At 39.0% G+C, this 19550-nt stretch overlaps 1 protein-coding gene across 2 annotated transcripts in view; it reads left to right on the top strand.

The window, feature by feature from the left end:
• Positions 1-19550, top strand: part of TRAPPC9 (trafficking protein particle complex subunit 9) — a 450475-nt gene that overhangs the window by 128017 nt on the left and 302908 nt on the right. For both annotated transcript variants that reach the window (XM_059482105.1, XM_059482097.1), the window contains one exon: positions 16720-16862. In XM_059482105.1, the coding sequence (XP_059338088.1) occupies positions 16720-16862 (143 nt within the window). The remainder of the gene's footprint in view (positions 1-16719; positions 16863-19550) is intronic.

Here is a 19550-nt window from a genome sequence, read left to right as displayed (position 1 = left end):
TGCTGAAAGGCACAGGCCTGGATGAGAACACTGCATTTGTCCTGAGGCTGTGGAGAAAGCTTCAAAAATTGATTAATAGTACTGGGATTATAAGTGTGTAGTTGGTTACTAGTGTGTAATAACACAGGGTGGAAAATTTAAGAGTTTGGGGTTTTAGGATATAGTAATAAATATGAAGCAAGATGGAGGTTTTAGGGCAGAGACAGGTTGTTCTTTATCTTCTTCACCTTTTTCATGGGTTTGGGTGGTATTTTGTAATTGGACAGAAAAGTCCTCATTGTGGGCATTGAGTAATCAGTTACTGGGTTAAAAGGGAAGATAATTTAGGTGTCATTTCTTAATTGGACAGTTTAGCCTTAAAAGATCTTTTAACAAGAGATAGCCATTTTGTGCCGTGCTAATGAAAGGCTGCAGAACTCAGGGCTGTGAGCTGTAACATTGATAAGAAACAATAAACACCTGAGGATGAACACAAACTATCATCTCAAGTGCCTTCAATCCTGACCCTGATAGAGGCAGGAAAAGGAAGCAGAAAACCCACATGAACCTTCTGGAGAGGGAGAGAATTTTCCATTTGTGGAAGCAGATCAGAAGGCTCACGAGGGGAGGTTTACCAAGTGAGTAGTGGGAAGAAGGAAAAAGGAATGGCCTGAAGGAGGAAAGCTCTGAGGATGTTAGACCTCACCAGCCAGGGACACTCATTGGAGCGGCAAAAATTGGATCACCATCTCTCTCTGGTGACAAAATGGATTTACATTGGTAAGAAATGTGGCAAAAAAGCCTGCAGAGTTTTAAAGTGAAGCAGGGAGTGCTGAGGATAGGATGTCTGTGCTGACAGTGCTTTTGAGGAGGGGTGGATTTTATTTATGTCTGTAATCTGATGTTGTGGACTTGAATGTCTGGTAGTGGATGGAGTGTATCTTCCAATTTGCTATCACACTTTCCTTTCTCTTGGAAAGAATGTCTTGAGATGGTCTGGCCCAGCACACTTGGTCAAAGCATGGTCAGCTACAGCAGGTTTCTCATGGCCATGTCCACTCAGATTTTGGATATCTCCAAGAATGGACACTTTATAAGCTCTTTGGGCAACCTGTTCTAGCATTTGTCTATGTTAACAATAATAAAGCTGTTTGTGATTAAAGGGAATTTTCTGTATTTCATTGCTCCTCACCTTTCTGCTGGAACCCAGTTGGCTCCATCTTCTTCAGGCCATCACACAGGGTGTTCATATGCATGGGTGTGATCTCCCTGAGCCTTTTCTTATCCAGGCTGAACACTTCAGTCTCTCCTCAGGTGGTCAAATTCCTCAGCCTTTGGTGACCCTGGGCAGGACTTGCTCCAGTGTCTGCGTCTCTCCTGGGCTGGGGAACCCAGCACTGGGCACAGCTCTCCTGAAGGGCTGAGCAGAGGGGAAGGACCGCCCCTGGGCTGACCTGCTGCTGGTTCTCCTGATGCAACTCTTGTAATTAACCCTGAAATGATCCAGCTTCATTCTTCAAGAACAAAGTCAAGAAATAAAAGTGAGGAGGAGACTGACCACAAAAGTATCTCCCTGATCCAGACAAAGCAAATCCTAAAAGTGTCCCCATAAAGTCTCATGGTGGATTATCACCAAGGTGAACTGATTAAAAAAGTGTAAGAGTGTAGTGGGCAGGGGAAACTTATTTAAAAGCTTTAAAATTTCTGTTCTATTTTCTATTTATTTATTTTTAAATGGTACCAGTTCTCAGAAAATTTTAACTTCTAGTGGATGGAAGGAGAGGATGGTAGGAGACAGAAGCCCAGTTTCTGTTCCAAAATTGGGCTGACTTCAGGTCCCATCACGATGTTGTAGTTCATATTATCCTGTGATATTTTAAACTTGGATGTTTCTTTTCAAAATTTTGAGCTTAATGCAGTTACCTTAGCACAAGTGTGTTATCAGATATTTGTAATATTACATGTAAGTCTAATAAATTTCATTTTTCAGAACTCATTAGGGTTTCTTCTCTGCTTTAGAAAGTTACTTTCCTTTTTTTAAAACGATTTAGCTTCTTTTTCTTTCTGACCTGAGTTGAATGCAGGTGGGTAGCTTCAGGCAAACAATTACCAATCAACCCTCAAGCAGAGACCTTAGGAGTAATTTACACTTTTCCTATGTTAAAGCTGTGATGATGATATATTTAAACTGATTTCTCGTGTGCCTTTATTTCAATAGGAAAAAGTTACGCTCCTGATACCTGGTAAAAATAGATCATAACTTGCCAAACAGATTGTTTACCATTTGGTGTGATAAAATTAAAATCTTAGAGATGGACAAGAACAACTTGATTCTTTATAATCTTATTATATTTTTTAAAGCAGGGTGCGACACTTGTCATTTAGATGCAGGAATATGGAGTCAAGTATTGATGCCTTGCTGTTGCTTGACTTTTAAAAGCAACTTTTGGCTACTATTTTTCTTCTGTTAATGAGGATGTCAAACAAATTTATTGCCAAATAGTTCCTGACCTTAAAATGATACAATTCCTGACCATCTTCTAATTATTGAGGTTAAAAAAAGGGGAGTGGGCATAGAAGGAATTCTGTATGTCTGAAATTATGTATTTTAACAATTTATAAACAAATCTGATTTCTAAAAAAAAAAAAATAATCTAATTTTAATGTAATTACTCCAGTCAAAAAAAACCCCACCAAAACCACAAAAAACAAAAAAAACCACACCCAAGAAATCTCAAAACTCCTGAAATCTCCCAAACAAACTAAAAACAACAAAAAAAAAATTGGTTTCAAATTAAGCAAAACCCAATCATTCTGGTTGAATAAAATTGAATTAGAAAATCAAATTGCTTTTCTATCATAACTATTTGAATTGTCTTTTTCCCCTACTCTCTTTTTCTGTCTGAAACTTTAGTACTCTATACAAATATTTCAAGAATAGGAGACTGTTTCTTTTTGACTACTGACTATTGTGTAATTGCCTGGGATCATACCAAAAATTATTCCTGTCTTTTAGCTGGGGTTGCTGCCATAAATGGGAAGCATTAACACATCTGTGTTTTTTACAGTGTGGATACATTAACTTGCCTTTTGGTGAAATGATTTCTAACAAAGCCAGAATTTTACTAAGCCTTAGGAAAATTATAAGGAGTTCTTGTTAATTTTACAGAAATCACAATGTTTGCAGTAACAACATTTTTAGTTATGCCAAATTTCACAAAAATCAATTTCAGGATGAAATAGAAGTATTATGGTGATATTTATCAGAGTAGCCCATTAAACATGTATTCTTAGCATCATAATCCTGTAGGAATAGGTAGCTAGAGCATCTCAGTGCATTGTCTGACCAGGATTCTTGAGTTGCAACTCTAAATAGTTGTACACAAATAGAATTTTATGGAGAAGAAACTTGGAGATTGTTGCATGTTGTTTTTCTTTTTTTCTAGATTAAAACAAGTTGTCAAATTTGTTTTGCTTTTTGTTTGTTTTCCTCAGTGAGTCATTCATTCAAAATAAGGTAAAGACAAAAGCCACTCATTGCATAAGTTGCAAGGTAAAGAATTTTCCAAGTATGTTTAGATGAAATAATGTTTCCACAGGAATTGTTAAGAATCAACACTCTTCCCAATTTTCTGCCTCCCATTGTGCTCTTTTCTCTGCCAGGCTTAATGGGTGGTCAAGTGGAATTCACAGAACAAGGATGGGTTTTGCTTAGGATTTAATCGAGTATGAGTAACAGTTGGAAAATGCATGATTGTGTTTTAAACCTCTGAAGTGATGAGTCAGTGTTTGGGAGTTTCCTGCTGCATATTTATGAAGTGATCAGAGATGACTCATTGTGTTTTTTAAGTAAGCATTTGTAATCGTTTTAAGTGTGTGCTAACCACTTAGGCTGGGAATCAAGTTGGCATCCTAAATAAAATCAAAATAGTGGTTTAAACATCAGGTACCAGGTCCTTCCCTTCCTTCCCTACCTTCCCTTCCTTCCCTACCTTTTTGTAGGATCATTTGTTATTTTTGGAGCATTATTGCTCTGTGTGAAGAATACAGATGCATCAGTAGTGACAGCTTGAAAACAGGAATGGTTCAAGTATTGTCTGAGCTCATGCTCAGAAATGAGCAGGAAACACTTGCTGCAGACTGGTCAAATTGTCACTGACAAGTCTTTTATAAATCTGTATTTCTGAGAGAGCACTGTGTTACACCTCTCATTTGCTTTGTGACCTTTGCCTCTGGAAAATTTGTCTGTTTTTTTTTTTGGTAACATCACAGACTTTAAAGTGTATTCTCAGCCTTCAGGGCTCCTCAGTGCAGGTGGAACTGGAGCCAGCCAGCAGAGGCTGTGTCCACCTGGCTGAATTGTGCCAAAATGGGGACAGCAAAGAGTGGAAATAAATTATAGTGTCATCTCCATGTCTGACTCATATCTGCAATTATTTTTCATATGTTTCCTGAAGAGCTAAGTCCAGATTCCCTGTCCTGGGGGAAACCTTTGAGGGAATCACATACAGAGAGTTTATAGGAGCACTGACTTGTGTTTCAATGGTGTAACTAAAGGCTTGGTTGCTTTCAAAGAGCCTGCCCAGGGAAAGAAGATATATCAGAATGGAAAGTGTTGTTTTTCTGCGACTCAAAGAACCCATTTCTAGCCAGAGTAGAGGACAGATTTAATTTCTGAAGTCTTAGTTCTTGAAAACTAATTTCACTATTTTCTTATTCTGTTAGTTTTGATCATCATATTAAGGAGAAGGAATTTGTGCTATTCATTCCACATTAAACTCATTAAATCAGTGATAAATTTAGCTCAGTAACTTTACTGATTTTAAAACTGATTGTGCTACTGGAGCATTTTTTTCCAACCCAAGCAGCAGCTGAAAAATCTGAAGTGCTCAGTCTCTCATATTTATGTATTAATGTCTGTGCTGAATAAACAGATCTAGAGATAAAATTGTTCAAGCATTCCTCTTTTAAAGCCCCTTTCTTCATTTTCTTCTACTTTTGAAAATTCACTAATTGGACTTATCCCTTCTAATCAGAGGAATTCCTAAAAAAATGAGGATTATTTAACCCAAGAATTCCAAAGAGATCTCCTATAAAAATCTTATCAGTTCCAAGAATCTTCTATAGAATTGATTATTTTTCTGGTTTGCGGGATGCATTGTTTCTTTTAAAGATACTTCTGTTATTGAAGAGGAGGATTTTTATCCTTTAGGGTGTTACTATATTTTTTCTTCAGAGTGTACTACAATAATATTATGAATAAAAATTATACACATAATGAAAGGAGCTGGCTTCTTCAGCAGAGTGTTTTGAATAGTGTATGGATTTGATACCTTCCTAAAACCATTTGTATGGGATGGATCCCTGCGATGTAAAATAGAAACTCTGGACTTCTGTAAGACCTTGTGCTCATAGAGGGGTGCATGTGATTCTTCCTTCTTAGTCTGGAATATTATTTTCATATTCTCTGATGGTTCAAAAGTTTGTAACTTTGGCAAGTTAAGTTGTATGTTGCCATTGGGGAAGCAGAGCAATTAAAACAGTTACTTTACACTTACTGTTGGTAAATGTGGTAAAACCAGAAGTGAAACTGCAGAGTTTCGGGGTTATTATATTGAGTTATAGGCTACATATGTTGTTAGGGGTATAGGGTATTATTACAGGATACATTTGTTGGGGAACTGTTGAAATGGGTTTTGTTAATGAAGGGCAGCATCACGGTAAGCAAATCTGTCCCTGTTCTATATTCAGAGCTCCTGAACAAACAGAAAATCATTGATACTGCTCACTTGATTCCTAAAACACTCCCAGAGACTGACAAAAAGCTCTTTGAGAGAGGCAAGTGTGCTGTGAGACGAATGTGCAGGTCCCATCATGAGTTGAGCTGGTTCAAGGTAGGATAAGGGGCTCATTTGCACCCTGCAGGGTGGGCTCCTCCCTAATTCCTTAGGGCTGTGTTGTGCCTGTGCATGCTCTTAAAGGATCTGAGCATTAGGGTGATGAGGAATTGCCAAAGATCAGCAAGGGTAGCACACATGGAAACCAGCTCTCAGGGATTACAGGCTTATCCTGCAATAGGGCTGGGGGGTTAAAGTTTGAGGTGAAGATCAGCACTGATCCACATGTGCATGGTGAAGTTAATGCACATGAAGAATTTGGAGTCTTAATTCCAAATACATGAAATTGGAAGCATGAGATGCTGTACAAAGACAAACAATTATTAGGAATAGAATATTAGAAAGTAAAGGAATAGAGAGCAAACCAAGCAGTTTTTCTTTCCCTCTTTGTGTGCAATCTTACCCTCTTTGCTCACAAAGGACATGGTGGAAATAGAAGGAACAGAGAAGGGGTTGAGGAAGAACAAAACAGCATAGAAATCTTTGGCATGAAAAACAAAACTGAATAACTTTTTGGTGTTACCCAGGGACTTGAGGTTGTTGCATATCAGCCTATTCAGGGTTGGTGGTGTTGCTTTTGTGGGAAGGTTGGAGGAGGACTCACCCTGGACTCACCATTTGCAGACCTTAGTAGTGTTATAGAGCTTTGTGAAAGTCTCACTTGGTAATCTGGGAATATGTTCTGAGAGGCCATGCTTGTTTGCTGAGTCTGGAGCAGTCAGATGTGCTGTGGAGCCAGAGAAAGTCCTGTGCTCACTCTCTCCAAGGTGAGAGGTGACCTGCCTGTGAATGAGCAGCAGCAGTGAGCAGAGGTGTCAGTCCCAGCTGGCAGTCACTTCTTCAGCACTTGTTTCTGGCTTTTACTGAAGTTCTTTCTGAATTGTTACTGGGTTTATATGTAATTATATGTAATTTCATTTAGGGTTTCATGACATGTGGGGTTTTTATGCTGGAGACGTTTCTTTGTTATGCCCACATCTTGGTTTTATCCGCCTCTCCCTGGGATGTGCCTTTAGTGAGAAGGATTTGCCAGCATTTGTGCCTTTACTCTTGGGCACTCTGCCTGGAGGGTGAACTGAACAGGTTCAAAGTACAAATGTATCCTATGATAATACCCCATACCCCTAACAACATATGTACCCTCTAACCTAAGGTTTCAGTGAGGAAATAGGTGCAGTGATGCTGCTTTACAGCCCCCAGCACATCCCTAGCCATTGCTGGGAGAACCAGGTGGTCTCACATAGACAAATTTCCCCTTGGAAGGGTGTGTGTATGTCTGTGATTTCTTCATCAACATGTGTCCCTGTATTTATTCTCTGTTTCCACCTTCCTACTTCAGAGTCAGGGCAGGATTTATCCAAAGCACTGATCAAGGGAGGGGATTCTGCTCCTCTGCCCTGGTCAGACCCCACCCACACTGTCCAGCTCTGGGGCCCAGCACAGGAAGGATGTGGAGCTGTTGGAGCAAGTCCAGAGTTGGAGGGATGGAACAGCTCTGCTGTGAGGAAAGACTGAGAGAATTTGGTTTATTCAGCCTGGAGAAGAGATGTCTTGGGATGACCTCATTGTGGCCTTCCAGTACCTGCAGGGAGCCAACAGGAAAGATGGACAGAGACTGCAAGGCCTGGAGTGACAGGACAAAGAGGAATGGCTCTTCCAGCTGAAAGAGAGTAGGCTTGCTTTAGATAAAAGCAAAAACGTTCTTTACTATGAGGATGGTGAGGCCCTGGCACAGGTTGCCCAGAGAAGCTGTGGCTGCCCCATCCCCAGATTGTTCTAGAACAAACTGATGAGGCTCTGAGCTGCTTGGTTTAGTGGAAGGATTCCCAATGCCAGAGGGGTTTGGAATGAGATGGTCTTTAAGGTCCCTTCCAACTGATGCCATTCTTTGATTTCAGAATCAGAGAAGCTATTAAGGAATATATGTTCTGACTTGCCCCTCCATTCCTTCTCATCCTCCAAGACAAGCATGCAGGGTTTGTTCCCCAGCATGTTTTTCTAACACATTTTGCAGTTTAGTGTCAGCAGACAGAAAACTCTCCATGGGAATGTTCCACATAAAAAGTTACTTGTGTTTAAATTATTTTTAATCTCTCATCTGTAGCTCAGCCAAGAATGAAATGCTGTGCTAGCTGTGGTCAGCAGTGCTGGGACCCAGGCTGAGGGAGGTAAAACCTCTGAGGCAGCTGAGAATGGGCATCAGCCTCTTGGGCATCCAGCTGCAATAGTGGGACCCAGGAGGCCTGGATGCAATTTACCTTTAATTAAAGAAGGCAGAATTCTGTGATTAATGCAACAAAAATAATTATGTATTTCCTGAATATTTCCAGAGGGATTGAAGCTCTAGGAGGGAATATTGTCCAGGGGAATTATGCTGTGTATTCCTGCCTTCTGTCTTTAGGAGCTAACAACTTGTATTCCAGCTAAAAAATGTGCACAAAATCACTTGTGAATGTGTGGTTGCAATAGTCAGTTAGGAAATGCAGAGTTTAATGAGAGATGAATGCTCTTCAGTACAAGATTGCTGGATATTATATTTTATCTGTCAACCTGTGTATCTGTTTGTCAGAGCGACCTTTGATTCACCCTATTTGTTAATGCAGAATGACTACACCAGCTGTGCCTTTAAACTTAATATTATTCTGCTCACATCTCCATTCTCATTATAAACATAGCTATTTTTAGCCTGCACAGATTCAGAATATGCCTTGTAAGCTTAAGGGGGATTTATTGAGCTCCTGTGTGTATTCACTAGAGATTCCTTGTTGAAGCTTACTGATTTAGGATTGGGGAGGGGTGAAATGTACTATTTAATTCCCAGTATATGCCTGCAGGAGCTATATTTAGCTTCAGCTACTTGCCATTGTGCTATTTTTGCTGAGAGATGCAGCACTTTCATTGTTCGGGGGTTTAACTAGACAGAAATGTGGATGGATGAGCTCCATAAACCCTGGTATGGTGCAAGAATTGCTGCTGAAAGTCACTTGAGTAACACTGCACCAGAGCTGCACACAACAGGCACCTTCTTCACTAACCTGGGTGTGCAAAGTCACCTGTTAACACAGGTGCCAAAAATGACATCGAATTGTGTGGCAGACTGATAGAGAAGCTTAACAGGAGTGGCAATGTGGGCTTTGTTTGTATTTGTACATGTAAAGGTCTGACTTGCTGCAGAGGCACAATTTATTTCATTGCTTAATCAGTTGTTAAGAATTTTATCCTGGCTTCTGTAGTTGCCAAGTGTATTTTCAGTGGAATAGAGAAGAGAAAAATTAGCATGGAGAGTGTGTGCTGCAGTTGGGTCCAGGAGGATGATTACATATGCACTACAAGATCATTACATATGCATATCCTTTTTGTAATGCATGTATCAGGGCTCCTGCTATCAATTACTGCACTGTTTGGTGCTCTAAGGAACAATATCTACAGGGAGAGTCTCCTTTTCTTACTTGGGCAAAATTTGGAATTCTACCTTGATCAATGAAGTATTCCAGTGGATTCAGATTTGCTTCAGGACTGGCATGCAAACAAAAGTATAGGATTTATGTTTTAGCAAAAAAAAAAAACAAAAAAAAAACAACCCTAAAGGACATTTTGTGTATCAGAAAATAAGACAGGTTAGCCATGAGTGAAGAGATTGATACTGTCCAGTGAGACTGCAATGAATAAATCTCTTTCTGCAAAGCAAATGGATCTCTCCCTGCCTTTCTCAAGTCCATGGTTGGACTTGATGGTCTTGGAAGTCTTTTACAGCCTTAGTGAATCTATGATTCTGTGATATCCCTCTGTACTTTATCCTACCAATTATTTTCATGTAAAAATTCAATATATTATTACTTTTTAATAACAATAATGAGGTAGGCATTTCTGCAGGCAGAAAACTTTATAAATATTTAATATAAAATATATAAATATGTTCAAATTCATTTCTTAACATGGACCTCTCATGGCAGCCTAAGATTGTGCCAGACACTAAAGACATTAGAGAGAAACAGTTTTTTTTTTCAATTTTGAAACAATACTCACCTTGAATTAACCCTTTGAGGACATCAAGATCCAAGTCCTTCAGGGAGCTGGGACCAGAGACTCCATGCTAAGGAGTTGTGCAGATCTCAAATCCCAGATTCCAGCAGTGCTGTTCTTTCCTTGGGGATGAATAAAGACAGGAATAAATACTTCTGTCATTTAACTGTCAGATTTTTTTCTTCTTAGATTGGAGATTTTTGTAGAATTCCCAAGTAGAATTATAGGATTTGAAGGTATCCAGAAGTGTCTCTGTTTTTCCTCTTTAGCTGTGTGGGAGTGTTTTTTTTTGTTTCCCCTTTTATCCTCCTGAGAGCAAGTGGGCAGGAGGATATTCAGCCCATGGACATAGATGCACCAATTGCTTCTCCCAACACTGCTATTAAGCCTCATTCTTTTTACACAAAATCATCCTTTAAGCCTCTTTTTTAAAATATAGGTTTTATTCTTTGTCAGGTTATCATGTGTAACCATGGGCTGTAGATTCAGTGATGAGAGGAAGAAGCAAAAATGACAGGAATTCTTTTGTTAGACCTTTGTAAATAAAGCTCAAGAAAGTGCTAATCTATATTAACTTTGGTAGCCAGATGAATACACAAGCAGAGCTGTGTGCATTTCCAAATGCCAGGACTGGGATTGGAGCTCAGTGCTAAACATAGACACAGTCCTTGTGTTCACAAATTGCTCCAAAGTGGAAGCTTGATGTATTTGAGTCTCATCTTCCTTGGTTTCAGCTATTTAGGCATCTCCATTTCCTTCCCAATGCTCACTTTTTAGCCTTTTCCTTAAAATAAAAAAGATTCAGCTGTGTCCATGCCCTGTATTTGTATTTGAAACGTGTTCCTGGACCAGCTTATCCCATGTGCTTGGATTAAAAGCTTGCAGGACTTTTTGAGGTTGATCCAGTTCTGCACGTTTTTGGGGACATCTCTGCTGTTGTCAGGAGCTTGAGCATTGCCAGGGTCACCTGCTGCCCTTGGAAAGAGTGTGATTAATTAGAGAAACTCACTTTCTCCTCGTTACTGCCAGATCATTTAATTAGTTACAGCTAGGCAGCTGAAATTCCTGATCCATGGTTTATTTACACAAAGCTCTTTTAAAGATTTTCAGCATTCCACCCAGCAGAACAAATGGAGAAATTAATTTTGTTGAGACAGATCCTCTGGTGCCTTTTGTGAGATAGAACTGATGAAGTATCAATTTTTTATTTCTCTTTTTTTACTGATGAGAATTTTACTGGCTGTTGCTCAGAGTAGAATAAGAGTGGAATGGTCAGAGAAGAAGAGGAATGAGGGAGGGAGGCAGAGAGAACTTAACAAAATTGGGGTTTAAAGTAAGGAAAAAAAAACCACACCCAAACCAGAAATCACAAGGCAACAGGTGAGAAAAGGGGCTAAAGTCAGAAAAAATGGCTGAACGCTTAGGAATGTGTGGAGCCAGAGCTGCTAATGGGAGTTTGAGAGAGAAGAACATCAGGAGTAGGATAGGATTTGGGAATAAATCATATTTACAGTTGGGCAAGTAATCAGTATTTTTTTTTTTCCCAAAGGAAGGTGTACTGGAAGGTTACACACCTAGAATAAATTATTTTTTTTTTTAAATTTCAAGCCCTAATTGCATGAGAAATTATACTCATTAATGAGATTGTGTTCTAAAAGCCATTCAGAAGCTAAACTGGAAAGATTATGTTCTGAATTTGTGTATTTTGAGTCTGGTCTTCATGCTATTTTTTTTCCCCTTTAGTTTTTAGTTTTTAAGTGTTGTGGATTTAAGGAGGAGTCTGTAGTGCTACAGTCTGGTATTTCTTCAGTCACTGCAGTCAGCATCTGCAGTTCCTTGGGAGCAAACTGCCTGTAGCACTGACATTTCATCTTCTATTAAGTGCTGAGATCTACTTAGTGTCATTTTTACTGTACTAAGGGAATTTAGAAAAGACCTGAAAACATAGTGTATGTGAGCCTTGCTCACAAATGATGATGATGCTTTGTGTTCTTCTATGGAAACTTTATTTTCCTTCACCTAGAGCATATAATGATTGCATCTCTGCAGGTGGGCCCTTATATCCTTGATTTATAGTTCCTTAACATGCTCTTGGTGTAAGAAAATTCTTGACGTAAAATTGTGCTATTTGCCACACAGAACTGGAGCACTTTTTAGAGGGGGCAAATTTTCTTGAGTCTAGTATTCAGTCAATCATCTCTCAGTTGAGAGAAAGGGCTGAGCACCATATTTCACTTGTCAGCACTAGAAATACCTTTCACACAGCTTTCCCCCCATTCATTTCTCTATTTAATTTATCATTGTCTGTTTTGGACTTTTCTGTTCTCAGTAACATTCCAACTTCTGCATGAGCAGCAATAATCTGTAGAATTAGGTGGAAATTTGTAGGGGGATACAGAATGGGTAAATGAAAGTGGAATAGAATGTAATCTTACTCCTTAAAGAGTTGCAGCTGAGTTAATTATTAAGTATTAGAAGCAGGCCTGATTTTAACAGGCCACTCCTGTAGCTAATAAGAAGAGTGTTATAAAAGAGTGGATTGGTTGGCTAAGGGGGAACTGGAGTCAGTGCCTAGAGGAGCTGCCTACAAGAAACATCAAGGAGGTATGAAACTCTGGCAATATGGAACCCTTGCAATGTAATGATAATAGAACTCTTGTAATATAAAGATGACAAATGGTGACCCCGACGTGATTTGGGAAAAAGGACTCAAATGCTAAACTGTACGACCCCGTGGATTCAGGATGACCCCATGGATTTGGGAAAGCAGTACTCGAATATATAACCCTGTGGATTCAGGGAAAAGGACTTGAATACTAAACTATTGGTTAAATATATCAATTGCAGCTATTAGTGTTTGTTAAATATGCGTACAAAAGATTTTGAAGGTAAGTACTTTGTAAACTGAGAAAAGCTGCAAAACTGAACCAACACCCAGAAATATATATATTTGTACTATAATATGTTGTCTGAACATTTGTATAACTCTTAGTTCTGAATGAAATGTATGAATGTGTCATAATGTTAATTTATTTGAATGTGTGCTTCTAGAAATGCTGCAACTACATAATTAAAAGAAAAAGGGGGAATTGTAGGGGGATACAGTATGGGTAAATGAAAGTGGAATAGAATGTAATCTTGGCCCCTAAAGAGTTGCAGCTGGGTTAATTATTAAGGATTAGGAGCAGGCCTGATTTTAAGAGGCCAATAAGAAGAGTGATATAAAAGAGTGGATTGGTTGGTTGAGGAGGAACTGGAGTCAGTGCCTAGAGGAGCTGCCTACAGGAAACATCAAGGAGGTACGAAACTCTAGCAATATGGAATCCTTGCAATGTAATGACAATAGAACTCTTGCAATATAATGACAACAGAGATTCTCTTTAGATTTGATTTTGCTTTTGTGGAGGAAGTACTGTGCTAGTAGTTCAGTAGAAATACTTGCTCTGAGCTGTGGATTGCAACTGGATTGGCAATTAAAAATCAGTATTAGAGGCGTTGCTGTTCAGAGTCATCACTGAGATGTTGACAGGTAGGTACTGACTGGTGCCAGTGGGTGAGGAAACTTTAGTGCCCAATTGCTTTTTGAGTTGCTTTTCATTTGTGGCATCAAACCTCAGTTCCTTTCTAGCTTTGCTTTAAATTTTATTATGAGTCAACAAACTGGTGCAGCTTTATGCTGAAAATACTTGGAGGAAAAAAAGCATGAGAAACCAAACCAGGAATTTTTGATAATTTATCTGCAGAATATTTCTGGTAGGTGTCATTGATAGTGGGTGCTGTTGGTTAAGAATCTCTCATTTGGAATTTAGATGCAGGAACATTTTTGTTTCCTTTTCTTCATCAATAGAAGGAAAGACCAATGAAATAATAAAAAATGTATCAAGCCAAAGCCATCACAGTAAATATTTACTGTTGAGTTTCCAGAATGGAGCTCTGCCTTAAAAACAAGAATCCCCCCAAGTCCACAGGTTTCTGAATTTCAAATGTGTTCAACAGTTATCAATATTCTTTTCCTGCCTGCCCTGAAAGCCTGGTGCACTCTCTCCTTCCTTTTGTTTTTCATAGATAATCTACAGGAAGAATGGTGTTCACATTCTGCCATCTCATTTTCAGTCTGCAGTGGTGCAAATTGGAGAATTCTAAGTAATGCTATTTGGATTTGTAAGGATGAAGAGAATCTGCAGCTCAGGCTGTGATTTCTGTAGGTTTCACAAGGAGTCAGGGTACAACATTATTTAAATTGGGGGCTGTAGCATTTGGGCCATTCTCTGCAGGTGCTGTGGGAGAGAGTAGTAAATTATCTGAAATTTGTAGGTTTATGAAAATGTAGTATTTTCTTTTTCTATCACAGAGATAGAAAATCAATCTTTCATATTATAGGTGAAGTAGTATTTGAGGTTTTAAAGGAGATTGAATTTTGTTGTAGTTGTTGTGGGTTTTTTAAAATATTTTGTTCTGTTCATATTGCATAAATCCTAAGCAATGAAGCTTTCTCTAACCATCTGAAGGGTCCTGAAAAAAATAATTATTTCCTTCAGTCAATCTCCTCTCCTGCACATCCATCTACAGTCCTGATGTAAAGTCTGCCTGATGCTTTTTCTTTGTGTGCACATGCACGCGTTCACAGACTGCTGCAAACCATCATGGCCAGAGAAAGAACAGAAAACTAAGAAGAGGTTTGGGTGTTCTGTAGTTGTCAGAATCTCTTGTCTCCCCAGTCTTTACTGTGCCCTGTTAGATCTTACATTTTGGGTGGGAAGGGATGTCCTGCTGCTGTCTGGATTAACAGAAGATGGTTGGGTTTCCTTTTCCTTGTTCTCTCCAGTGGGATTTCAGGAGACACAGCATCATCATCAGGATTTCCCCCACAAATTCCTTTGTGTTTTGGAGGTTTTTCACTTGGTCTGGGATGGAAAGGAGTTTGAATCTGGAACAGTGATGCTCTGTGACCTTTCAAGCTGAGATCTGTTGTGTGTTTACCTGTAATGACACAGGGCTGGTCGTGTTGAGCAGCTTTTTTCCATGGTGCTGTGCAGAGGGAACCATGGAGCTGCTCCCAGCAGGACTCTGAGCATTACAGCAATAATGCAGAACATGCACAGAGTTTTCACCATGCCCTAATTGAAATTGAAGTCCATTCTCACATTACAGCATAAGCAGTGTCAGATCCCTGTACTTACAGAGCCTGGCTCTGATTTTTATGAAATCGTCCAGCTGGTTAATTAGGATGAAGTATGTTTTGAATGGGTTTGTGCTTTTTTATTTTTGTGTTTAATATTGATTAGCTCTTCTGACATAACATAAACTTGAGTTCATTAAGTACAAATTAGGAATTGACATAAACAGAGTAGATGGGTATGTCCAGAGTGCCCAGTCAAGGGTTTTATTTGTATTGTAAGGTGGCTCTCATGAATTTTAATAACACTAAATTAAGAATTAAAATTATTCCACTTAAAAGGGAGTTGGAAATAGGCAGAACAGTTAAGTGCACACATGCAGCAGAACATTAAACTCTTGATTTTGGTGTTCTTTAAATCACTGGACTGTGGTTATTTTAAGAAAATGATTCTATGTCTGTTTCTTTTCCTTCAGCCAGACTTATAAACAGAATGGTATCAAACAAAATTGGAGTTTTTTGTAAGTTGTAAAATCCTTAGATTGTTCCTTAGAGCTTGTGATAAAAAATAACAGGTCTCATAAATTTTTTGTGAATCTTCTGTTGAAAGGCAGAGTGCTTTTACCTTCCTGAGGCTTGATGGTGTCTGATAAATAGATTTGCTGGCTAAGTTGTTGACTTGAAGTTTGGCATTTTTGGCCTTTTTTTATAAAGAATGAGCTAAAAGCCGAACAAAGGCGAAATTGGTGTTGTTTCTAAAGCCTTTTAAGAAGTGTCTGTCCTTCCATAAACAGGTTTCAGCATAATATGTGATGTCCATGTCAGGCTGCAGGGCTGGCACTGCCTCTGTCCTTGCTCTGAGGTGTGGCAGTGGCAGCTGCCTGAGGACCAGAATAAAACCAGAGGAAATAAAAAAAAAAAAAATCCAGTGCTATTTCCCAAATGCTCACCTTGTTTCCAGCAAATCATATTTCAGGGACATAATGACAGAGGAGGTGGTGAATGATCTCTCTGGATCAATCAAAGGGCTGTTCTGGGTTTGAGCACTGGTGATGATGTGGGGACTGTGCTGGGAAGCTGCTCCCATGCCGTTCATCGAGGGGAAAGGCACAGAGCCCCAAATTTTCTCACAGAAGTAAAGGCTCAGTGCTGCTGAGAGCAATGAGTGCAGAAGGCTCATGCTAGAGAATAATTTCAAATATTTACTAGCCAGCCATTTCTATAAAATGAACACAGAGACAAGGTGCATGTAGTTGGGCGTTGCTCCAGTCTGTTACTTCATGGACATGAGAATTTTAGCTTTGTATAATCTTTATCTGCCCCCCAGTTTTGAAGCTTTTCCATTTGATTAGATAGTGAAGTGGTGAATATTTTTCAAGAGAATGAAGGAAAGCAGCATTGAATAAACCCTAACTCTTTTAAGCAACTTTTTTTAGTTTTTTGGTGTTGAATGTGATAGGGAGAGGAATTATGTAAAGGGAAGTGCAGCTGACTTTGTGCTGCACTTTTTAGTTTTCCAAAGGATTAGGCAACTGTTTGCCTAAGCTGCAGTTATTTGTTAGATTGCCTTTTTTCCTGAGATAACAGAATAGATGGGTTAGGAAAGCAAATTTGCAAATCACTTCTGTGGCCTAATTTAATTGAACTTGTGAAATGCACAGTAGTGAAAAATAGCTAACAGGGAATTAACTTTTATTCCTCCAGACACTGGAAGCCATTTTGAACTTCAAGTACTCTGGTGGACCAGGACATGCTGAAGGATACTACAGGAACCTTGCCCTGGGGCTCCACGTGGAGGTGGAGCCCTCTGTTTTCTTCACTCGCATCAGTACCCTGCCAGCAACAAGGTGAGCCCTGCCCTGACTCTTGGAATCTCACTCATTGTCTCTGTTCCTTTGAATGTAACTTAAAGTCCATATTGGAAACATTTTTAATATCATCATCAACGTGTAGGTAAAGAATTTTGTGAAGAAATATTCAAAATTGCTCTTTTAGGACTTTATTGGAGCAATTCATGTTCATTCAGCACCTTCTGAGATTCAGATGTTTTCTCATGATGATATGTGATGTGTTTTAGCAGGGTCTGGAAATCTCATGTTTATTGCACAATTTGATAACTTTTTTCTGTATCTCTTAGCAATTGTAATGTTTTGTGTATTACAGAGTTTGGAGTTTTTATAACAGAATCTTACTGCAAACGAACGTGTGAATGATGTGACAAATAAACTGTGACCAGACTCTCCTCTGGTGTTTGTTTTCTCCTGGAAACCACAGAGCAGTTTCAAATGCCATAGTGAATATTAAAATCAAGGCAACTCTTGATGGTGGTCAAATGCTGTGATAATGAAAATCTTTTTGAATAAAATTTCTCAGCCACTGAATGCAATCAGTTTTAATAATTAGTAGGATTATTGTAAAAAAACTCTCTATGCACAGTGGGAGCAAGAATTTGGTTTGATTAAATTCTGAGATTGTTTCAGTGCAGTTATGTATGCAACACCAGTAATAATGGTTGAGAGGGAACATAATTGATCCAAGAAATTCCTGCTGGGCCTGGGACCCTTTTCATGACAAAATGCAGAAATTGAAAGATGGGCAAGGAGGAAATGCCAGTCTAGGAGATACTGGGTGAATATTTAATTTTCAAAGGAAAGAATTGAGTCCTCAGTATCATACCATGGCAGAAATGTCCAAGGATAGATGGACAGCCTGTGGCAGCAACATAGCCTGAAAAACAGGGCTGTGAGCAGAGGAATTAAAGCATCAAGGAAAGTTTTAGGCTTGAACGTGAAGAGAAGTTGGAGAGTCTGGAGCAAGAAGAGTGATAAGAGGGGATTTTTGCTAAAGCATATGTTTAAAGCAACTTCTCCTGCTGAAGGGATGATGACTGACAAGGGAGTGGAGTTTTTAATGATGACACTGCCAAGAGGGATGGGATCCTGTTCTTACCCACAGGGGGTACAGCAAATAATGACCTTTGCAGATAGCAAGGGAATTTTACATTAGGCAAAGACACTGAAACTCTGCAATAGTTTTTTTTAAAGAAAATGTTCAAAAATGAGACAAACAAGATTATTTTTAGTGAGTCATTTGTGTCCAGCTCTTATGAAACCATATGGTTCTATTAGTAAGCAAGTTTCTTGAGCATTTTGCTGCTTGAAAGTGTAGCATAACATGGTTTTATTATGTTAGGAATTGCTCAAGTAAAGCAAATGTGATGCTACTTGGCAAAGTCAGAACACAGTATCCAGAACAACTGTTTGCAAAATTCTGGGCCCCTTTTTAATGATATTCAGTTTCATCCCTGCAAAGGCACATTCTTCAGCCTTTGAAAGGTTTTCAAGAGTGAATAAGTGATCTCTCTTGAACAACCTGGAAGTACCACAGCATCAGCTAAAAATAGTTTTCAAGAAGGCTCAATAAAATAACCAGATTTCATTTATTATTTGAATGCCTAGTTCCCTCCATTCAGTGTCAAAAAAGCTCTCCATGCTCTCAAAATGTATATTTTTAATGAACAGACTGCTCTGTGGTTCACTGCAATTCCTTATAGGGTGGATTGGGAGTGAAGCTGCAAACCTTCCACAAAAGCTTCAAATGCAACCTGATGCTTTTATTTGACTCTCCCTTGTTGGGATTTTGGCTTTTTGTGCTTGGCTTCCCCAGCTGTGTTTTGTGTAGGCCAAGGTTATCCCAGCCCTGCTTTGTCAATCTGCTCTCTGGAGTTCTTGATGTGGGGCAGGCATTTAATCCTGAAATCCTTACACACAGATGGAGGTGATAATTCAGAGTTTCTGAGTTAGCAGGACACAATTGTTGTGTGGCAGCTGGTGCTGTGTTTAGCGGCTCCAGTTGATCTCACCTTGTGTGTGTTTCCTTCCTCCTTTCCCTGTTCACCACTCAGATCTGTTAAGTCATGGAAACTTTCAGTGGTTTCATGGTTGGAGATGTAGTTAAAGATGTGCCTGCTTTTCAGGGTGCCTAAAAGCTTTACTGAGTTAGAGAAAAAGACTGTAATATTTACATTTCTCTCAGAAATGTTTTCTTGCCAGACCTGTCTAAAAGCTTTTTTTTTATTTTGGTTGGTACTTTAGGTATATATTGTTTGCTAAGTCATGAATGGATTTTGCGTTCTCTCGTACTGCTCATTCCATGTTATTGGTTTAGTGATCTGTAACACTGTTCCTTTGCTCTTGTGCATCCCTGTGCAGGTTCTCCATCAGAATTTGATATTATAATTTAGAGGGAAAATGGCAGAAATATGTATTTCAATCTGCTAAGGACAGCTTTTCATCATTAGAGGAAACAATTTGTTTTTTACTGTTGATAATCTCTGCCAATATCTGAGACACAATGACAGCAAATTATAATTGGGTTTTTTTTACTTGCTCTTGCAAAAACTCATGTCTGATTTCCTTTTGGTTTACAACTGAGACTTCATTGCTTAAGTACTGTCTGAGGTGCTGAGCTATTTTTGTTTAGTCATTACACGAAATTGTATTTTATAATTTACCTCCTTAGCTGTCATTTCAGAA

The sequence above is a fragment of the Ammospiza nelsoni genome, chromosome 1 (assembly GCF_027579445.1).
Source record: "Ammospiza nelsoni isolate bAmmNel1 chromosome 1, bAmmNel1.pri, whole genome shotgun sequence".
Taxonomy (NCBI): domain Eukaryota; kingdom Metazoa; phylum Chordata; class Aves; order Passeriformes; family Passerellidae; genus Ammospiza; species Ammospiza nelsoni.
This window is presented reverse-complemented; position numbering and strand designations above follow the sequence as displayed.